General features: G+C 55.6%; 8 protein-coding genes across 8 annotated transcripts; 3 read left to right on the forward strand and 5 right to left on the reverse strand.

Annotated features, from left to right (window-relative positions):
- Positions 1 to 436: 436 nt before the first annotated feature.
- N656DRAFT_801849 (uncharacterized protein) lies at positions 437 to 4,531 on the forward strand (the record flags this gene model as incomplete). Its single annotated transcript, XM_064818178.1, has 3 exons — positions 437 to 507; positions 581 to 1,064; positions 1,124 to 4,531. 3 exons carry the CDS (start codon positions 437 to 439, stop codon positions 4,529 to 4,531), a joined length of 3,963 nt encoding a protein of 1,320 aa, XP_064666041.1.
- A 795-nt stretch (positions 4,532 to 5,326) lies between these two features.
- Positions 5,327 to 6,019, reverse strand: N656DRAFT_771844 (uncharacterized protein; the record flags this gene model as incomplete). Its single annotated transcript, XM_064813890.1, has 1 exon — positions 5,327 to 6,019. The coding sequence occupies one exon, from the start codon at positions 6,017 to 6,019 to the stop codon at positions 5,327 to 5,329; it is 693 nt and encodes a 230-aa protein (XP_064666042.1).
- A 1,503-nt stretch (positions 6,020 to 7,522) lies between these two features.
- N656DRAFT_801851 (ras-domain-containing protein) lies at positions 7,523 to 8,399 on the reverse strand (the record flags this gene model as incomplete). Its single annotated transcript, XM_064818179.1, has 4 exons — positions 7,523 to 7,764; positions 7,834 to 8,109; positions 8,170 to 8,284; positions 8,388 to 8,399. The coding sequence occupies 4 exons, from the start codon at positions 8,397 to 8,399 to the stop codon at positions 7,523 to 7,525; spliced, it is 645 nt and encodes a 214-aa protein (XP_064666043.1).
- Positions 8,400 to 10,806: 2,407 nt separating this feature from the next.
- On the reverse strand, positions 10,807 to 12,886 carry N656DRAFT_784235 (molybdopterin binding domain protein). Its single transcript, XM_064816124.1, has 7 exons — positions 12,384 to 12,886; positions 12,324 to 12,332; positions 12,221 to 12,265; positions 12,071 to 12,165; positions 11,993 to 12,010; positions 11,650 to 11,942; positions 10,807 to 11,595 (listed from the first exon to the last, which is right to left on the reverse strand). Exons 1-7 carry the CDS (start codon positions 12,477 to 12,479, stop codon positions 11,306 to 11,308), a joined length of 846 nt encoding a protein of 281 aa, XP_064666044.1. The 5' UTR covers positions 12,480 to 12,886; the 3' UTR covers positions 10,807 to 11,305.
- A 469-nt stretch (positions 12,887 to 13,355) lies between these two features.
- On the forward strand, positions 13,356 to 13,972 carry N656DRAFT_784236 (actin depolymerizing protein; the record flags this gene model as incomplete). The annotated part of the gene is made up of 2 exons (XM_064816125.1): positions 13,356 to 13,489; positions 13,568 to 13,972. Coding segments are annotated over 2 exons (323 nt in total), but the record flags the coding sequence as incomplete, so codon positions are not given.
- On the reverse strand, positions 13,862 to 14,949 carry N656DRAFT_717983 (cytosolic Fe-S cluster assembly factor NBP35; the record flags this gene model as incomplete). Its single annotated transcript, XM_064812243.1, has 2 exons — positions 13,862 to 14,629; positions 14,689 to 14,949. 2 exons carry the CDS (start codon positions 14,947 to 14,949, stop codon positions 13,862 to 13,864), a joined length of 1,029 nt encoding a protein of 342 aa, XP_064666046.1.
- Positions 14,950 to 16,441: 1,492 nt separating this feature from the next.
- Positions 16,442 to 18,826, forward strand: N656DRAFT_784238 (uncharacterized protein). The gene has a single exon (XM_064816126.1). It carries the CDS (start codon positions 16,746 to 16,748, stop codon positions 18,471 to 18,473), a length of 1,728 nt encoding a protein of 575 aa, XP_064666047.1. The 5' UTR covers positions 16,442 to 16,745; the 3' UTR covers positions 18,474 to 18,826.
- Positions 18,806 to 20,100, reverse strand: N656DRAFT_784240 (P-loop containing nucleoside triphosphate hydrolase protein). The gene is made up of 2 exons (XM_064816127.1): positions 19,650 to 20,100; positions 18,806 to 19,469 (listed from the first exon to the last, which is right to left on the reverse strand). The coding sequence occupies exons 1-2, from the start codon at positions 19,978 to 19,980 to the stop codon at positions 18,895 to 18,897; spliced, it is 906 nt and encodes a 301-aa protein (XP_064666048.1). The 5' UTR covers positions 19,981 to 20,100; the 3' UTR covers positions 18,806 to 18,894.
- Positions 20,101 to 20,610: the final 510 nt, after the last annotated feature.

Raw genomic sequence — 20,610 nt, forward strand, 5'->3', positions numbered from 1 at the left:
GTACTCAACATTCCGCATATCCGATTCCCTGAATTAATCAACATCCAGTTGGCAGTGCCGAGTGCCTACAGAGAGTTCCGCAGACATCGTGCTCAAACCGCAATTCGGGTCTGAGTTGTTATCGGGCGACCCCTTCACCAGTCAGCCCGCGTAACAGTGTATGTACAAGTACCAGTATGTACATACAAAACAATACCAATCTCGCAGGTAGGCAGTGCCCTCGTTAACAGGAGCACAATGATATCTAGGCTGCAGCCCGTGACCAATTGGATTCGGATCCTGCTGGATGGCGGTTGCCAAGAACGTCTTCAGCCTCACGACGACGACCACCGCAGAGGTTAGCAGGCAGTCACGGAACCCCGACTTGATGCAATGACAGTTCAAGTCAGCCAAAACGCAAAGGAGACGGTTCTGCGTAAATCATCAGGCAGCGAGGATGAGGAACGCCCCGACGGACACCGGTATTTCTGTCGTTTATGAGCCGGAGAATGATGAGCCAGTTGTTGAGTGCGTACCTACCTTACGAACTCGAACCCCCGCCTTTCTGTCTGGCGGAAGCTGCGACTGACATCTGTGCCAGCATCATCTTTGTACACGGCTTGCAAGGGCATCCGTACAGGACTTGGGCAAGCACAAAGGCACCCAAACCCCCTACATTCGGGCAGGAATTTCCCAACGGCGGCAAACATGTAAAACGAAATGCGTTGCGCTCCTCACTGTCCAGGCTTAGCAGGACTCTTTCCGGAAAGTCTGTTCGTGAAAGGGCAAGCAAACCTTATGTCCACCAAGGCCCGGGAGATACAGGCAATTCCGCATCCTCGTCCCAGGCGGTGTCTTCGCCTGTGTTCTGGCCATCCGATCTGCTGCCCAAAGAATGCCCGGATGCGCGTATACTCGTGTACGGCTACGACACAAAGGTCACAAAGTATATGGCTGCGCCCACGAACCAGAACAGCATCTATTCTCATGCCAAGGATCTCCTTTTTGCTCTGTCGAGAGTGACGGTTCTCGGCCGTCGATTGATCTTCGTCGCCCATAGTCTTGGAGGGATAATTCTCAAGGAGGTGAAGCAACTCGAACTGCCCAGTTCTTCCCAATGTTCTGGTGCTGACATACCCATTAGATGCTCGCAGCATCCTCGACCTCAAGAGACAGCCATCTAACAAGCATTGTCGAATCAACTTCCGCTGTCATCTTCCTTGGCAACCCTCACCGCGGCAGTCCAGACCTTGCTGCTCTCGGCGAATGGGCGCGTTCTTTCATCAGCGCTTTCCGCGCCGAGACGACAGCTACGATTCTCCAGGCACTGGGCTTGAGAAACACGGATTTGGAAAGAGCACAGGAATCCTTCTCTGCCCTGTGGCAAAGATACAGTTTCCGTGTCAAGACTTTCCAGGAAGCACTTGGCTTGACGGGGTTGAATCTCGGTGTTCTGGGTAACAAAGTTGTGCCCGACTACTCGTCATCTCTTGGGGACCACCGCGAAGATGCCGAAACTATCCAAGCTAATCACATGGATATGTGCCGATTTGCCGGGCCTGACGACCCAGGCTACCGAAAGGTCGCCGAAGAACTCAGATCGATATATCTTTCGCTCGTTGAAGCACGTGCTCTGCAAACCGAATTACCTGACCGGACAAGGCGGCCCCAAACCTTACTCAGCATTTCGTCCTTAGGGTGTGGCGAAGGGGATGCCGCGTTGACTGAAACCGAGAGAGCTGTCCTTCAATTTTTGTGGTTCCCGGGCATGCATACTCGTCGGCGGAACCTGCGAAGCCCAGCAGACAACACATGTAATTGGCTTTTCGAAACCCACTGTTACAAACTCTGGCTTAGCGGGGATACTGGGGACATAAGTCTGGGTAATGGTATGCTTTGGTTGAAAGGAAAGCCCGGCGCCGGCAAGTCGGTACTAATGAAGGAAGCCTACCGGCGCACTCTCCGAGAACACGCCAGGTCCGGTCATTATGTTGCAGCTTTCTTCTTCAATGCCAAGGGACGGGAACTGGAAGCTACGAAAGCTGGACTCTATCGGTCATTGCTACATCAGCTGCTGCGCCAAGACAGAGAACAGCTGACTCGCCTGGCGCCCAGGTTGCTTGATATAAGCAGGGAGAGCAGAGTAGACGACTCAAACGGCGCGGGCAACGCATGGCTGCTCGATCAACTGGAATCTATACTACGCCTGTTGCTTGGCAAGTGGCGGGGAGGGCGGAAAAGCTTCATCTTCATCGATGCTGTCGACGAATGCCACGAGCGGGCCTCAGCGCTCATCCACTTCTGGCAGTGCTTAAACCTGCGGGCGTGGGAAGGGGGAGCCAGGCTAAACGTCTTGCTCTCAAGCAGAGACTCCACATCATTTCTTTGGCCGGAAATCGTCGTGGACCGTTCCAACCGGAACGACATTGCGGCATATGTATCGCAGAGGTTCCGACTTACCAAGGCAGGTGCGGATCCACAGTGGCCACGGCTGCGAGATGAAATATTGCAGAAAGCCGACGGGGTGTTTCTGTGGGCTCATCTCGTCGTGGAAGAGACGCTCAGCAAATGGGAGGAGGGCGGAAACCTAGTGTACTGGATTGAGAAGGTCAATGTCCTGCCCAGAGAGCTCAGCGATCTCTTTGCCGAGATTCTTGCGTCTACCCCTCCGGGATCGGAAGAGCTGCTGCTGCGGCTCTTCCAGTGGGCTACACTCGCTGTCAGACCTCTTCGGCTCCACGAGTGGCACCATATATTGGCGTTCATCAGGCGGCCGGTGCCCTCGTCGCTACAACAATGGCGGCTTTCAGAGCATTTCACCACAAGCGAAGACCAACTTGAGAGGCAGATCAGGACCTTGTCAAGGGGTTTATTAGAGGTTACCAACGGCACAGCTGGGCCAAAGGACGAGCTTCTAGAATCAGTATCAGTCTGCGCCTGGGCCGGCTCTCTGGATTTGGAGAACGGTGAGACCAGAGCCATCCAAGTCATCCACGACTCTGTTCGTGAGTTTTTCTTCAGTTGGGGATTCGAATACATAATAAATAGGAATCTCGCGCGGGAGTTCGAACAAGTTGCCACTCTGGGTCAATCGTACAGAGAGCTTTACTCTGGTCTCGGCCATGTCTCCATAATGACGACTTGTCTCGACTATCTAAACATTGCCGAGTTGGACGCTCTAGTTACGGCGAGGAAAGAGGCTGCACAACGTCAGAGATACATTGAGGAGCAGGACCCGACCCCGCCTCTGTTTGAGGAAACGGCAGAGACCGACAAGGTTTCACGCGAAGAACAATGCCTGTCACCGGTTGGCTTGGCAGGGATTGATATAATGAAGTGGATTGCCACTACCGATTCAGTTGTTGACGACACTTATTTGACAAAACCGGACATCTGTTCTCCGTCCTCGGTGGTCCCGGACGACTCAGTAAAGACAACCACCTTGGAGGATTACCCGGCACTGCTCTTATATGCTACTCACGAGTTCTTCACCCATGCCAGACTGGCTCGGTCCTCAGGTGTCGATCTGCAACCTATCGTTGCACGATTGCGTGAAAGCGAAATCTGGACTCGCTGGATGGCTCTCACTGAGCTGAATTTGCAGGTCATAACCGTCGATGGCTATCTCCGCAAACAGGGGCTAGGGGATCTCTCTTTCGTAGCCACTCGGGAGTCACTAGAGAAGCAAAAGGATGACAACTACATTTTTAAAGCACTAATTGGACAAGTGGACGAGACGCGCCAGCCCAAAAACATGATGGAGCGGTCACTGCAGGATCTTGTCACCCCTGACCGTCTGCCGGACGGAGAACAGGGCGGCGACCCTTACAGCCCGGGTGATGTTGGGAACCGCCGGGCACCGGATAACAGACGCTTACGAAGACGAGGCAGTGCTGCAAGTTTTGGTTCCGGAAGCGGCAGTGTCGCAAGTTTTTCTTCTGCTGGGAGCTACACTAAGGGAACCAACAAACCCTTTGGAGGTGGCAACGTCTATACCAAGGGAACCAAACTCCCATCATTCCGCAGCCTTGTGGAAATAGAATTCCCTGGGGCCCTTGGTACGGGACCCAGTCTCTCGAACACACAAGCTGGGCCACATCGATGCGAACGCATCAACCCGAGCACAGGAGAACCATGCGACATGGGTTTCTCAAGGCCCTTGGAACTTACCCTGCACGAACACACATTCCACAATGTGCTCAAGAAACAGGTCCGCTGCGATCTGTGCGCAGATGAAAAAACATTCAGCAGGTCAGACGCACTGGCGCGGCACTATCGCGTATGCCACCCCGAGATTGAGCGTCCCATCAGCGACACCGATGACGACTACATCGATGAGAGTGCCATTGACGACGACGACGATGAAGAATGGGAGGAAGAGTCCGCCGAAGAAAGCGGGAAGTCGAGCATGGAAGAGAAGATTCAGTTCAAGCGTGTGGATTCGAGTGCGAACCTTACGTCACGACGGTCACTCATCACTTTGATGCTGGCCAACAACAACACCGAAGAGACGTATAGCATGGAAACCCGGGAAGGGGCTGTGCCATGGTAGCTGAATCGGTGAGAAAACCAGCAACACCACAGAACTGTATCATCAACGGTTCCCCGTGGCATACATGACTCATGCAGTAGCAAACAGGTCGGAAAGACACTAGTAGGTGCACAGCCAAGTACGCCGCATCCAGATTCCAGACACACCTCGGTTCTGTTGTTTGGAAAATTAGATGCGGGCAGACTTCGCTCCCTTGGTTGAGGCGATAGACACGGCAGTATCAGAAGCGTGTCGGTTGGCGATCGAAGTATTGGCCAAGACAGTGGCTGTCAATTGGGCACCTGGAGGTATTTGGCTTTAGGATATCTGCAATGTCTCGCAACAAGCGCGGGACGGCTTGCAATACAAGCCTAGGCTAAGATACTATATTCAGTGAGTATCATGGAGAGTACGCCTTCTCCCAGACCATTAGGGATTCCTGCCTGACTCGCACCGTCATTTTATCGTGCCCTTGGTGGACTGGAGAGTTGGTTTTGGAAGGAACAGGTGGGTGAAAGCTTTGAGTTTTCTGCTCCTTCTCCTTTAGCGGAACCACGCCTCGATGAATCGGATCATCCAGTTCAGACCCATAACCCCTGCCCAGGAAATTCGTTGTGATTGCGATGCCCCTGCCAATAATGACATAGGGATATGACGCTGGATGATTGGACGCCTTGTTTGGAAGCCTGGTGCATAGCGACTTGGAGCTGCGTCCAAGCATTATGCCTCTTCCTTCCTTTCAACGTGCGTTCCTCGGCTCGAACCGTGCCTTCCCGCCCACCCCTTCACCCTCCCTTTGCTCTGCGCTCCTTCCCCTCATCCTCCCTCTGCCTCAGTTACCCGCTTTTCCTCCCCAACCGGCCGCCTGATGCCCTCAAAATGGCCCACCCCGCCCCTCAACGACGCCCCATCATTATACACCCACACCCTGACAATCCCCTTCTCAAGCCCCCCTTCCTCAGCCGTGTCCACGTCAGGCGTGTTCATCATGACCGGGACCCCGTCATACTCGTCTTCCGTGCCTGTCCCAGTCCCGTCGCCAGTGACATACCCCAGCTGGCACCGCAGACCACCATCAGACAGATACCTCCTCCCCCACTCGCTGAAAACAGCCGCCAGCTGGTCGGCCGTAAACCAGACCTCGTTGTCCATGACCACATCCCCGTTCCTCCCCGCCACCTCGCCAGAGAAAAACACGCCGCGCAGCTCCTCCAGCGTGGGCAGGCGTATACTAGTACTAGTACCCCGATACTGCTGCCGCATCGACAGCCGCAGCGCGTGGAACCCGCACTCGAGGTTGGAGCCCGGCGTCGGCAACCGCACATACCGCCCGCCGGGAAACGCCTCCCAGAAGCGCGCGCGGGCGACGCGGTAGGCGCGGTACCGCGGCTGCGTGGACATGTGTGGTGAGAGGAGCACGTCGGTGGCCTGGGAGACTGGGAGGGCTTCCTCCTCCCTTTTGGGTTCGGTCCTAGTTTGAGGAGGGGGAGAGGCGGGAGGGGAGGGCATTGCGTGGGAAGCCTAGTACTCTAGTTCCGTTGTTGTGTTGCTGTTGTGAGAAGAATAGAGGATGGCTGAGCTTAAGGCTCATGCAAGGCTCAATGGCTCACTGGCCCACACCAACACGATGTCCTCGTTAGTTGGGTTTGCTGCGGGGGCGGCAGGCGAGGCAGTAAATGTGTTGAGGCGTCGTGTTGTGTGTGTGCAAAAGTAAGTGATAATTGACTTGGGGTATCCGTACTGGAGCTGCAATTATGGAGGAGAGTCGGAGTTGGCCGGTCAGCCGCTGGTCGGGCCGAGCCTATGTGATCCGTGCTGAGCCGTTACCGGCCGGACTGATCGGCAGATGGTTCCTTGTGGATCGGTCGGCCCGGTCGGCGAGTCGGGGGCCAGAAAGAAAAATTGGGTCACACGGGAAAAGCCCGACAGACGGCGGTTTCGGAACATATCTCCGATCTCACACGAGAAAAAGGGGACTATGCCATGTTGTGCCCGATGCGAGGCCAACGGCATAGTCGCTGTGCCCCTTGCGTCATCGCACTCCTGGTCCGGGTCCTTGGGTCTGCTGACTGCAGGCCTCGAGCGGGGTGCAGCTTCTAGAAGCAAGCCTCCGCCGTCTTACCGGTAGGTTCTGCTACTTGACCGACGGGCTTGGGCCTTCTAGAAGGATAGGTAAAGCAATTCTGTACATAACTAAGCCACTCCTCGCATTTGGCCCGAATTGGTCCGAGCAATGTCTAGTTGTCTACTCCTGAGGGAAGGTGGTGTTCCGTGTTCGGAAGGCACGGGAATATTAATTGGTTACATATCGATGGGGGCTGGTGTAACCACCCCGTTCCTCTGAGTAAGGTAAGCCTGCAGATGTGTACTTTCTACACGCCGAGAGCCTGAGATGCTGGTTGGCAGTTAGGGGGCGGAAAGGGTTGCCGTCCTCTAAATTTCGCCGCCTGTCATCTTGATCTCGAAGCAGACACCCTGGAGCCGATGAGAAGCCCACGACAGCTGGCGCTTGCAGGGAGAAGACAATCGTAGAGGACCGCGAGGGGCCTCGTGACTGCGTCATGCCGGAAGACAATGCGAGCGATGAAAAGAATTACAATGTTTGAGAGCGACCAATACAAAAACCCATGTTCAAACCACTCCCAAAAAAGAAGACCACAATATGGGTACCAAAACAGACTGCCTCTACCGCCCATCCGTCCGTTGCCGCCAAGGACAGGCCATCGGGGCACGTCGCACCTGAGGCCAGCAGACCTGTTGTTGAGCTTGTCCAAAGACACAGAGCACCATTGAGTCCGCCGCCCGTTCGGCAAGTGGCCAAACCCTCAACAAGATGCGTACTCTCCAGCCTGAGTTCTGCCTCAAGCTCTCCGAAGCCGCCGACAACTCCGGGCCCGAGCCCACCGCCGCGCACCGATCATATACAAGAAGCGCTCCTCATCAACACTAGAATCATCCTCGTCAATGCGTTATCGAGTCTGCTGTCCTGTTGCCGGAACTTGGTCTATGCCCTCACATCAGCACGCACTTGGAGCAGCAACCGGCCTGTGTGTCTTCTTCGGCCATGTCCATCTTGTTCATGCCTGCGCTGGCGTGTGAGAAGCCGCTTCCAGGGGACGGATTCCCCTGCATCTCGCGATTGTACCTCCTGATAGCCCGGACGACCTCGAAGAAGGCGTTCTCGACGTTTGTGTTTGTCTTGGCCGACGTCTCGAGGAATTTGCACTTGAACTCGTCTGCAAGCATCTTGCCCTCTGGAATAGGAATCATGTTAGCGCAACCGAAACGCGGCCATTGTCCCAGGCCGTTATGGCTCGACATACCTTCGGTCGAGACCTTGCGCTCATCTTTCAAGTCAAGCTTGTTCCCGACGACAACCATGGGGAACACGTCCTTGTCCTTGACTCTGAGAATCTGCTGCTGGAAGGTCCTGATCTCCTCGAAGCTCTCGCGCGACGTGATGGAATAAACGAGAAGGAAGCCCTCGCCCGTGCGCATGTACTGCTCGCGCATGGCCGAGTATTCTTCTTGGCCAGCGGTATCTAGAACATCGAGTAGCGCCACCTCGTCGTCGACGATGCACTGCTTGCGGTACGAGTCTAACAGCACAAATTAGCCAATTGCGGTCTGCAAACGCACGTCATAGCAGGTTTGCGCACCCTCAATAGTTGGATCATATTCATCCACGAAGTGCGATTGGATGAGCTGGATCGTGAGGCACGACTTGCCGACACCACCGCCTCCGACCACCACCAGCTTGTATTCTCTCGTAAACTGGGTAGACACAGCGTCAGCGACCAGAAAGCTCGCGAACGATTGTGCGTTTAAGCACAATGAGTTATGTGGCACATATTTTGGCCAAGAAACTGTAACCCACCTTGGATGCCATCTCGTGAGCTGGACTGAAAGAATAAGGAGTCGACGGAATTGTCCGGACCACACAGAGCTTGCAGAGACAATTGAGCTGCGGCTCGCCTAGCTAACGGAGTCCGGGCAAGGCGAATTATTTTGGTCGCTCGGCAACCCAAAGGACCTGACCGTCGAATTTCACGGATCAGTGGAAGGAAGATCCCGGAGGCGACAAAAGGTCTTCGTCCGTATGTACGTCAGAAAACAGGAGGCGCCGTCGGTGGATGGAAAGCGCGCCCCTGGGTGGGGATCGGCAGTCGAATTTCTCTGGGAACGGTCCGGGGGGCTGGTGTTTGGCTGTTGGCGTGCTGCGCGGCCGGGCCGGTGGTTGATCGGACGAGTGACGTGCAATGTCCCAACAATCAATCCGCCGGGGACGAGGGTTGCAGAAGAATACCACGGAAAACAGACCGAAAAATTGATGGGTGCGGGCTCTGTCGGGTGGTTTCTGGGAGAGATGCAGCAGCACTGGTTCAGGGAAGGTCAAGTTCAAAGGCGGCGGCGGGTGCAGAAGGGGTAACAGGCAAAGGGCCTGCAAGGACGGGTCCGTGTGCCTTCAGGGATGCAAGCCCCGGGGGCCAGGCTTGCTCTCTTTCTGATTGGCAAATGCGTGAAGTGCGAGATGGGCAAGTACCTGGGTACAGACCGCTTGCCCCACTTCTCCCCACCAAAGCATGCCTGCATTGTGCCTTTTCGGGAATAACTCAACATTACCTAACGATTGAAATCGGTCGTCCAACTTGGAATGGTATTTTGGAGCCCAACGTTGATGTCGATAACGGGATGAATGAAGCGTAGTCAAGTTCCTCCGTTATTAGGATACCTACATACAACTATATTAAGTCTCGCGCCACGCATCGGCGGCGATCCTAGGAATTGATTGACGCCAGCCAATACCCAAACCTGAGAAAGCCAACCGGCCTGGTCCTTGGCCCACAGTTGTTGTGGAATCGTCCTCAGAAGCACTTTCCTTATAAGTAGTGGGAGCTCGCCCGGAGGCAACATCCCACTCCATTATTAACCAAACACCTCGGGATCCTTTCTGTGAGAGCATAACTCTGTGAAATCAGGTATACGGATACCTTACTCAAGTCAACCGCGGCGACTGGGTCAGCACAGGCCAGGGCACTGTGGTCCTACCACTGAAAATGTCAAGCCCAGCGGTCCTGGGCCTGAGACCTAGGTTTTGACGCAACAGGTCAAAGTGAATGGCTGTCCGTGCCGCCCGCTTCAATGGTCGTCACGAAACATCCTGCAAGCTCATGATTGGCTGATGGGTAAGGCTGAAGAAACATCTGTGAGGAGCCTTATGCCTCGTAACGTTCAAGGCTGACTGTGTCCTTGTCTAAGTTGTGTAAGTTGGATGTGACGTGATGTCAGCATGTCAGCCATCTCGCAACAAGTTCCAGACGTCGTGCCGGATTACTACCCGCTATGAGGCTTATGAGCCTCTTCCCACATCATCCCAGATCCCAGAACGGTAGTCCGCTGTGCCGCAAGCAGTTGGATCTGGAACGGTTGCAACGGCGCCTGATGTCTATGTCAAGCTTGGCCGCCATGGACCTGGTTGTCCAACTTCTGCTTGCTGTCGCGGGAGGAAGTTAAAAGAGCCTTTTGTTTCCTGGCCCTGGGTCAAAGGATTCCGTAGATTCTTGATCGAAGTACAGTACGTCTACCGCTTCCGTCTCGCTTGGGACGACCCGGGCTTGGCAATGGAAGCGCCAGCCTATATGGGCTGGGGTGCTTGGGGCTCTCTAGTGCTAAGTATTGGCCCTGCGTACAATGGGCGGCTAACTGTCAACTTGTGACTACGCACCAGATGCTTGTGAAATCACCGTTTCTCAAGTCGAGATCGTCGGTCCATAGGAGTCTTCCTCGGCGCACATGTGCTGCTACAGCGGCTGGGCAATCGGGGAGTCCATCTCGCCGACTCGGGCCTTCTTGAGTGTGTCAGGTGCTGATCGTTTCCTCACCCCGCCGCAAATGCACTTGATGCAACGGTAACAGGATGTTCCACAAACGATTCTCTCCCGTATGGCCTTGCTAGATTATGGGCTTCAGGGGTGAATGCTGAATGGTTGATAAAGCAGATATTCGCTTAGGTGTCTTTCGGTTTGCGCCGTGGCGGAGGCGCTGTGGTGGAGCGGCAAGATGTGCTCAGATAACGTTTTCACAGCTTCCCCACATTTCTTGTTAACTTAGGTAGTGCTCCTCTTCGGGTAGATCTGTGGGGCAGTTTCTCCGCCAAGAGGGAGAAGCTTGTTGCGCGACGCGAGGTCGGATTTTGCTGTAAAAATACAGGAGACGATACAAGGACTCATGGCTGAACATTCTATGAACTTGCATACAAAGCCTTTTAGCAATCAGAGGCGGGGCGGTTTATACTACTGCAGTATGTCCCAGCCAAACGATATATTGTCTCCATGCCAAGACCGTCCTCTCAGCTTCTCTGTTTTCAGGGGGGGAGTTCATTTCCGAAGATGGGTTCAATCTTTCGCGAGCAGATAAGATTATTCCCATCATTATCAACCCCAGCAGATTCTGGCTCATCTCGGCTCTCCTATTAACGGGAGAGGAGGCGAAGGCGAGGTTCAATTCTTCTAGAAGCGATCTACAAGCATGCCGACAGCAACATTGGCCAAACTCATACATACGCCCGTGACCGCATCCGTCAACGGCCGCCTTTGAACAAAGGCCGACGAGTGCTCCACGTGGTTGAGCTCCCCTGTCCATCGTGTCACGAGGAGTTGTGGACGAAAGAACTGAGGTCGGCAACTCTGAAGGTATTCCGTTAGTTGGCTTCGCTCTCTCCATAACTGGCATGTGTCGGTTCTTCAGGGCTAAGCTGCGTTTCTGTCAGCTGGCCTTGGATGTTGCTCGCCACTTCTAAGGCGATGCTCTTGATATATTCGGCATCTCTGCATGGGCGTCAGCTGCGTTACGGAAAGGACGTTGCGGCGCGTACTTCCCAACCAGCGTCACCGTATTCTTCGCATCCTTCCCTATCTGGGGGTAACTCCCCACCTTGATCCTCCTGGGTTCAAGGCGCGACGCAAGTGTTGTAAGATAGTCGGCGATAGCGCTTTCGGGCAACGGCGTCGAGATGCTGGCTCGGAACAAGGGTTGGCCCAGGCGGGATAGAATAGACGGCGTCAGGCCGTATAGTAATTTGTCGACTGCATTTAATCTCAGCACTTCCCCTGTCGCGGCTTGCTAGGGAGCTCATTTACACAGCACTGGCACGCCGGGAAGAATGTGCAGATTTTCATTGACCACAGCGACGGGAACGAAGAGGTCCTCGCATGGGAAAAGTGCCTGCTTTGCTAGTGGGAGTTTCGGGTCAGTTGGCAGCTCGACCATCCTCAACCTAGCCCGCCGGGCAGGCGAGTCTTCATCCCAGCTAAAAGGAGGTTGTTCCTGGCGCTGTTTGTAGAGCTTCTTCATGCGAGCGTAGGCCTCCTCGTGAAGGACCAGCGGGAGGTCGAAAGCCTTTGCTACTGACTTGTACGTGATGTCGTCATGGCTATGTGTCTGAGTCCAGCCAATCCAAAAGTGATGAGGAAGGGGACCTACGTAGGTCCAATTCCGCCGCTAGGTGGCTTGTAAGTATGTCGCATAACTGGACTGTGACTGGCAGCTCAATCTACTTACCTCGTTACCACAAAGTCGTACCGCTCACTCATGCGGCGGACGGCTTCTATGATCTCAGCCTCGTCGTCCGGGATGACTTCGATCCGTTTCAGGTTCTGATAGCCTGCGTTGAGAAGACAGGTCCCTCAATGTCAGGGGTGAGAGGCATACGATTCCCAACTCAAAACACCATCTAGCCATTGTGTAGGAATTTTTCTAACCATCCACCATCAGTTTCTTCCTATTGTCGCAACCCAAGTCCGACGCGACTCACTTCTCTGGTCTACAGCAAGCGTTAGCCTAGCGTCACACCCCTTCTACTTGTCAGACCTGCCTTTCCGCCCAGGACCTCGTCACCGATGATAAGACATGCTGCTGTATCTATTTCCTTGGGACGGAGATTATCGTCTACCGCAGCGAGGGCGCTCATTGTATGGATCAGGAGTATATTTCCTCGGCGTGTTGCTGACGAGGCCGGACGGTAAGTTGAAGACGGCAACGACCGTGAGAATCGGCGAGCTGCTCGAGGTAGATTTGAGCGTACAGGCATGAGGACAGGCCGGGAGATGTTAGACACATGAATGGGAAGTTGCAGCAGCGAGATGATACTAGCCGTAGATCGCTACCTAACTAAGGGGTAGATGAAGCATAAAGTCTCCGCAGACCGAGCGACCCGGAAGCGGGCTACCTATGCCAATGAGTTGGGCAACCCCGTTATGAAGCGAACGGTTGCTTGCTAGAGTGGATGAGTTACGAGTATGGTGACGTTAGGTGCGAAGTATTATTAACGTTAAGCATGCACAGCTAACTCTAAGGTAGCGGGGCGAACAGCGACATAGGTATCCGCTGCGTAGAGCTTTGGGGCTAAGGGTGCAGTGGTGGTGAATGCGGGGCATCTGAGCCGCTCAACGACAGCTCTCCCAACTCCACCAGATTCAACCTTAAGGCTGAGCTCTAGCACACGTCTCCGTCGTACGGCTGGTACTATTCCACGACCATAGAACCAGCGACCTACTCGAGTTGCCTATACACAGTCAAGATGGTGCCCACCCCAACTGCATCTAACCCTTTCCGAACAAAAATCCCAAGCTAACAAGACGACCACTCCAGACCTCCGAAGCAAGGCTATACACGTTCTCTCAAGAGACCAAGGACCACCTGCGCAAGTTCCGTCTCGGGACTTCACGTTCGAGCGACCCGCAAGCCGTCATCTGTATGTATGTCTCTCTCTACTCAGAACCCTCTTCAACCACCGTTCCCCCGGGATCGTCTGGCACGGACTACCAGCTGACGCACCTTATCCCAGACATGATCGATAAGCAAACCAAGGAGATCCGGCAAGACGAAGACGAGACAGTTTACAAGTCGCTTGACGAACTCGCCGATGACCTTCCTGACCACTCTCCGCGGTTCGTCCTGCTAAGCTACCCCCTGACGCTGGTCAGTTAGCGCCCCTGAGCCCGCATACCCGTTGTTTGTGGGTAATTGAAATGGCTAATCATGAATTGCTATCACAAGCCATCCGGCCGTCTGTCAGTTCCCTACGTGATGCTCTACTACCTGCCCACGACGTGCAACAGCGAGCTGCGGATGCTGTACGCCGGTGCTAAAGAGCTGATGCGCAACACGAGCGAGGTGACCAGAATTATAGATCTGGAGTCCCCCGAAGAGTTGGAGGAACTTCCTTCGAAGCTCGGGGCCGCTTGAGGGCGACAGGATAGGAAAGCGAGGGGTGGCGCAGACATCACGAATAATGACCTTAAAGGACGTATTATGTTCGATTATAGATAATATGCTACAGATGCGACTTCGTTAACCCTCAGGCACTACCTGGTTCGGGTCAAGCCCTATCTGCTCCGCCAACCCCCTGACAACATGCTTGAGTGCTACACAGGCAGGACTGTCGGGGAACGAGTCAAAAAAGCTCTCGCCGTAGTCGCACGCCATGCCTATTCTCGGGTCCAAGGGTACGGACCCTAGGAAGGGGATGCCCATCTCATGTGCCAGCGCCCTGCCCCCGCCCGTCGTTGCCTTGAAGATCTCGCTTGCGTGCGTGCATTTGGGGCACACAAACAGTGACATGTTCTCGACCAGTCCCAGGATTCTGATGCCGGCCTTGCGGCAAAAGTCAATCTCCTTCCTCACGTCCAGCAGCGACACCTCCTGCGGCGTCGTTACCACGACGGCGCCCTCGATGCTGCTCTGCTTCAAAAACGTGTTGACGCTTAGGTGCTCGTCGCTCGTGCCCGGCGGCGTGTCGACGAGGAGGAAGTCGAGGTCCCCCCACTCAACGTCTTTTAGGAACTGCTTGATCAGCCCGTTCTTCTTGGGGCCCCGCCAGATGATGGCGTCGTCGCGGTTGGGGAGCATGAACTGGATCGACATGACGGCGAGGTTGTCCATGGCCCAGACGGGCGACCACCCGCTGCTGCTGACATGTATCGTCTCGGATTCGACGCCCAGCATCTTGGGTATGCTCGGCCCGCAGATGTCTGTGTCCATCACGCCGACTGTGCTGTCAGGGTTGGTAGCGAAGGCGTGCGCCAGTTGCGCTGTGAGCGTGCTCTTGCCTACTCCGCCCTTGGGTTCCCGTTAGCAGAGCAGAGCAATGACAACCAGATGCAGAGTTAAAGACATACCTTGCCGCTAAGGACGAGGATTTTGTGTTTGACGCCAGCAAGGCGCGCTGTTATCAGCGGCAAATCGGGATCCGGCCCTTTTGGTGTCGAGGCGCATATCTTCTGGTTTGGACATCCAGCACAGGAATCGGCAGTGCCGGCCTGCTCTGACTCGGGCCCAGGGCAGTGTTCGGGTTCCGGGGCGACGAGGTTCGGCTTCTGCTTCAAGGGGTTTGCGAGAACATCCTCGACTGGTTCTGGTGCTTCTAGTGAAGGCGCCATTGCTAAGGGCGGCAATGGGACACAGAGAGAGCAAAGCGAGGCAATTTCACGGTTTGATGTTGGATTAGAAATCGCCCCCCAACTGAACGGTTATGGAGGGGCTTATCTTATCAGGCGCGTGGCCGGCGGTGGCGCTTGGGTGCGCTTCCCGATGCCGGCCGGAGGCGGCTGTCACCCCACGGTTTGCCCCCGGGTTTACGCGGGGGCGTGCCTCTGCGCTAGTAGCACCAAGAACACTTGAGGGCCGGCAAGGAGCGCGGCAGAAGCAACTTGACGCTGGGTAATGGTGGGCAGTGTGTTACCCGACGCCAACATCATGCTTCCTTAGCTAGCTTTCGTAGCTCCGACCGCAAAGAGGAGCCTGCCGAGAGCCACGGAAGAGCGGGTAAGGTGTGCAATCCGTCATAGAACGTAGCAGTGTACTACTGTATATGAACACATGACATCGCGGCAGTTCGCAGCGTTAGCTTGGTGTAGCCCACCATCTTGGACGCCCGCTCGCATGCTCTGTTGCACTAGAGAGAGATAAAGCACGATGGAAAGGAGATATTGGGCCAGAAAAGCCACTCTCTTCTTGCCTTGTCCAGCTGCATGGAAGCTATGCCAAAAGAAGTACTCCGCTCACCGTCGACTCATGGGCACACATCTCCGGTTGGGAAATGGGATGGGAAGGGATGCTGGTGAGCCTGACTCACGGCTGCCGTTCGATAAAGATGCAAGTTGAGCCAGGTAAAGCAAAGGATGTCCATTCACTGCGCGCCAATGGATGCTAAGTCTCCTCGATCGGAGCACGCGTCGCCCACCCTCCGATCATCGATACTGGTCTGTAGGGTAGGAAGGCATAGACATGCCGTCCTAGACCTTTGATCTCATGGTGTGGCCGATACTCGAGAGACACCACGGTCTTTGCGCACGCATGGTGATTGGATCTCGGTGGCCGAACAGGCCAGCCCTTTTCCTAGAGCCGGTTCGCTTTCGTGGATGCGACGGCTACAAGGAGGGTGTGCTCATCGTCAGGCGTCTATGGCACATTCGATTGCGGGGGGCGTTGGGTACACATTGGCGAGATGCCGACTCGGCGGGCTTGGAGCTGCAACGGTTTGAAGGCGGCAGGGCATTAGTCAATGGTTGAGGGACAGAGTCCGGGGAGGGCTCGCGCAACCAATCCGGCCGAAATGCAGTCCGGGGCAAGAAACGGGGCGGCCTGTCAGGACCAGTGGTGATTGCGGGAGGGAGAAATTGACGCTCACGAGTGGCAGACGGGTGAGCCAACTGGGGCCAGCTGCGGAGCATTCCCAAGACCCTGCATCAATTGACTCACCTGACAGCGTGTGGGAGGAGAGGGATTAGCGCGACGGGCTCGCTAGCACCCCTGCACAGCGCTGCGGAAAAAAAGTGAGTGGCCGTTTCATTGGAACCACGACTTTCAACGTTGCCGGTCTCCCACCCCGGAAACGAGGCCAGAAGCTTTCGGCTCTCCACACCCACTGCTGCATCTCTGCGTTCCTGCACTGCTCCCATTGTCTTCCCAACCCAATTCTCGACGAATCGAGGGCGCGAGCCCAACGCCGTCTGGAGCAGATAATAACCCGAGTCGCGGCTCGTCCGGGCGAGCTTGCGGTTCGTGGCCCAAGCTGCATGCCAGCTTCTTGACCCTCCAAAAACGCGCTGCTCGCAGTCCTGCCAACACGTAAACAAGTAAACAACGGTCTCCTGATCCCGCCATCGCCTCGCGTTTTTGCCACCCACCACCCTCAAAGTCGCGCTGTGCTCAATTGCCAATGCGACTGAGTATGATGCCGACGACAAAGAAGAAGTTGGGGGGCATCGGTCTGTTTGTGCGCCAAGCAGATGGGAGTTTGAATGGTCCTGGGAGCAGTCCACGGGCAGGCGTGGTGGGCCTGCCTGCTACACCTGCGCCTGCCAATAATGCTTTGCAAGGGTCGGGCCACGGTGGGCAACTGCCACAGCTGCAACCCCCGCCAGAAATTGTCACGGCCCGCCAAAACACACAACTTCCAGACACTCCATCAACAGCCAAGTCAATACCAGTGCCAAAGCTTGGACGGTACCCGGCTCCTCCCCAGCCAACCGGGACAATGAGCCTCCCTGCACAACACTTCCACCCGATGCAGCGCACCAGGACATCGGCCTCAGACACGGCGCGTGACCCGCCCCGCGGCCACACCGCCTGGGAAGATTCGACTGTTGCTTCCCTGTTTGGTGAGAACGAGAGTAGGGCTGCCTCGGAAAGGCATCGTGCACATCAGGGGAGCCATGTCCGCCATTACAGTGATGCCGTACATCAGAGGACAACCCAATCCCAGCCCCCCCGGACCCAGCTCAAACACGAAGAGAATCTCCCGTTTGTTATTGGCGAGAATGGCATGCTCAAGGTCATTGCGCCGCCGGGTGGTCAGAATGCACCCGACCCGGCTCCCCTGCAGCCCAATGGCAATGGAGGCGTCTTCGACGACCAAAGCATCAAGACGGACGATGTATATCAGGAGACCCGCCAGCCCTACGAGACACCCACCAAGGCCGGTGGGCTCAGGCGCACTAAGCTCGCCTACCGAGACACGCGCGACGCGAAGAGTAGCACACCTTCTGACCGGCCTACAGCCAACTATTCGCCAGACGCCCAGAGCCTGGGCATGTCGCCGGAAAGGACAGTCGAGGCGGGCGAACACATTGACAAGATTCGACTGCAGGAACGGATCAAGCGGGACCACGAGCGCCAGCGGGAACGGGAGCGCGAGCGGGAGAGAGAGCGGCAGCGCGAGCTGGAGCGTGAGCTCCAGCACAAGCGGTCCACTGTGTTTGAGAACTTGACACCCCTCGAGTTCGAAGAACCCTTCAACGACACACAGGCGGCAGTCATCGCCCCGAGCAGCGGCGTGGATCCGGAAGCTCTCAAGGAGGCGCTGCAGCGTACCCCACGAGCCCATCGCCAGCCGCAGCCGCAGCCGCAGCCACAGCCGCTCCCGCTCCAAAATAAGCACGTCGACGAGATCCCGTTGGGACGGACGGGCAGCCGTCGCCTAAAGGAGCCCTCCAGCAAGGAGTTGTCGTCGTCGCGGAAGCGCCGCCAGAGTCTCGACTACAACGACGCAGAGCTTCACGCCATGAGCTACTCGGAGCTGCGAGCGCAGGATTTTGACTTTGATCCGCAGGCGGCGGCGCTGCAGCAGACGACGCTGCCGGCTGGCGGGACCATCGAAGAGCGGTTGGAGCATTACAGGACCAAGGGCAGCCTGGCGCAGCACGAGTTCTTTACCCGCCTCTCGATGGACGAGTGGGACGAGGCCGGCGACTGGTTTTTGGAACAGTTCGGCGGAGTCATGCAGCGATTCAAGAAGGCCCGCAAGGCCAAGCGCCAGCTGATACAGCAGTTCGAGGCTGAGATCGCAGCAAGGGAGGAGGCGGTCCGTGCAAAGATTGAGGGCATAGGCCGCACCCTAGAAGACCTCAAGCAGGAGGGGCAGACCATGATGGAGGGCAAGGACATGGATTTGGAGTTTTGAGGTTTGTGTCAGACATTTATGTAATCTGTGGGATGGCATGGTGTCCTTTCTTCACTAACTAGGGGGTGCTGTATGCCAAAACATTCTGATTTCCCTTGCTAGGTACTTTCCTTGGCGTTCTGGCTCCGGCATTTTCTTCTTCTCCTTGGGATTCTAACGAGCTGACGACCATCCAAGCAACGATGCATCATTTTCTGATGAACTGACAACTAACGACTTAACGATTTCATGACAGGACACACGAGAGGAGCGGGTGGCTTGCATTACAGAGCACTAGTACTTGGGGTCGCGGAGCTGCAGAACCGCTCCGTCTGCGGGTAACACAGGCCTGCAGACCCGTCTTCATATATATCATGTCATAGCATATTTATAGATCGGCTAGGTATGTAGCTGTAATCCGAGTATACTGTTTTGGCACTTCTTAGAGCACCATCTTGTCCTGCACGCTCCTGTCCCTGCCGACCACCAGCCTGAGCTGGCACCCGGGTCGATCAGGCAGGAATATCCCTGCCCTCACCCGGTCGGTGAAAAGCTCGTAGGCCGGGTAATAGGCGTCGACAAACTTGATTACCTGCTCGTCTGTCATGCCGGCACCACGCTCCTGCCGCAGCTGCGCCTCTTGCTCCTGCCGCCAGCTATACACGTATTCCGTGTCTTCGGCGTCGATGTGGATGAAGGCGTCGAGCAGGTCGGTCAAAGTGTTGTAGTCGTGTAGGCACGAGTTGACAAAGAGCAGGTGTTCCAGCTTGTGGTTGTGCAGCGTACGGCTCGCTCCTTTCCACTTGGCCTCGACGGTGGCGGCGTCCAGAGGCCGGAACCCGACGCACCACCCTTCGAGAATCACAACGTCGGCTTTCGTGACGGTGGGCCAAGAGTCTTCCGGCAGGCGGTCACCTAGGCCCGAAAAGGCCGACTTGTCGTACTGGGGTACGCGGACGGGCTGGTTCTGGCACAGCGCGGAGAAGAATGCTTTGGCTAGGGGGATGTCATGCGTACCTGATTCCGGAGGAAAGGGGGTTGAGTTGCCGGTGAGTTAGTCAGGATCAAATGGCCAGTTATTGCCCTGTTTTTGTCTCTTTCTTTTTCGGATGATTGACAAGAGCATTGAACAGCGTCCAGATGGAAGAATTGGGAGCAGACGAAAGGGTCGAGATGGGGGAACACGAAATCACCAACCGGGCTCTCCCCTATACTGCACCAATGCATTGTCTGGGTGCGCTGCGGCTAGTGCGAGCTGGTCTGCGTGGGTGAAGTAGAAATCGTCGATGCTGACCACAAGGGTCGCCAGACCTTCGCGCTCCTGCAGAATCTGGGCCAGGGCGCGGACGAGCGTCGTTTTGCCGATGCCCTGCACGCCGTTCAAGCCCACAATGAATGGCCGGGCATTGGACTCCGCTGAGTGTTGCTCCCGATACTTTTGGACGCGCGAGAGGATGAAGGGGATGCAGAGCGGCGATTTGTCGTCGACCACGCGGGTCTGCAGGGGTGCATCCGGGGCTGCTGCCATCGTCACAACAAAAATGAAGCTTCCTGGAGCCTCATTGAAACAGTGCAGTTGGGCATCCAAGCATAAATCGGCATCCCATCCAGTGCTTGGGCTGCAGACTTGCAAGCCTCGAGTTGGGGTCACTCCTGCAGTGAACGATGACGACAGGGCCACCTTGGATTGGGGTTTTGTGGGGTTGTCCCCATGAGCCCCACAGTCAGCACTCAGCAACACTTACATACATTAGTGCAAGCGCCGGAACATCGACCACATCCTTTTCACCTCGGTCTTGATGAATTAGTGTATATGAGGGTTATATCTGCCATGATCTAGCACTACTAGCTGGGCTTCTGGATGATCGATACTACCTACGGCATGTCGGTCGCGGAAATCATATTCTAGGCATGTCTAACAATCCCTGGGAAGGTGTGGTTCCTCTCCCGTTCACCTTCGAATGCAACACATGCGAATACCCTACATAACCTCATAACTTTACAGGAAGGATCGGGCATTACTGTTCCAGGCAGCACGTGCCAGGAGCAAGATTTCTGATCTCAGTTATTAGGACCGAGAAGGCCGCTTTGAAATCTTACTACTGATGTACGGATACTCCGCCTACCTAGGCTCGAATTTGAGAAGCCATGCCCGATC

This window comes from Canariomyces notabilis (genome assembly GCF_033297395.1).
Source record: "Canariomyces notabilis strain CBS 508.74 unplaced genomic scaffold N656scaffold_32, whole genome shotgun sequence".
Taxonomy (NCBI): Eukaryota; Fungi; Ascomycota; class Sordariomycetes; order Sordariales; family Chaetomiaceae; genus Canariomyces; species Canariomyces notabilis.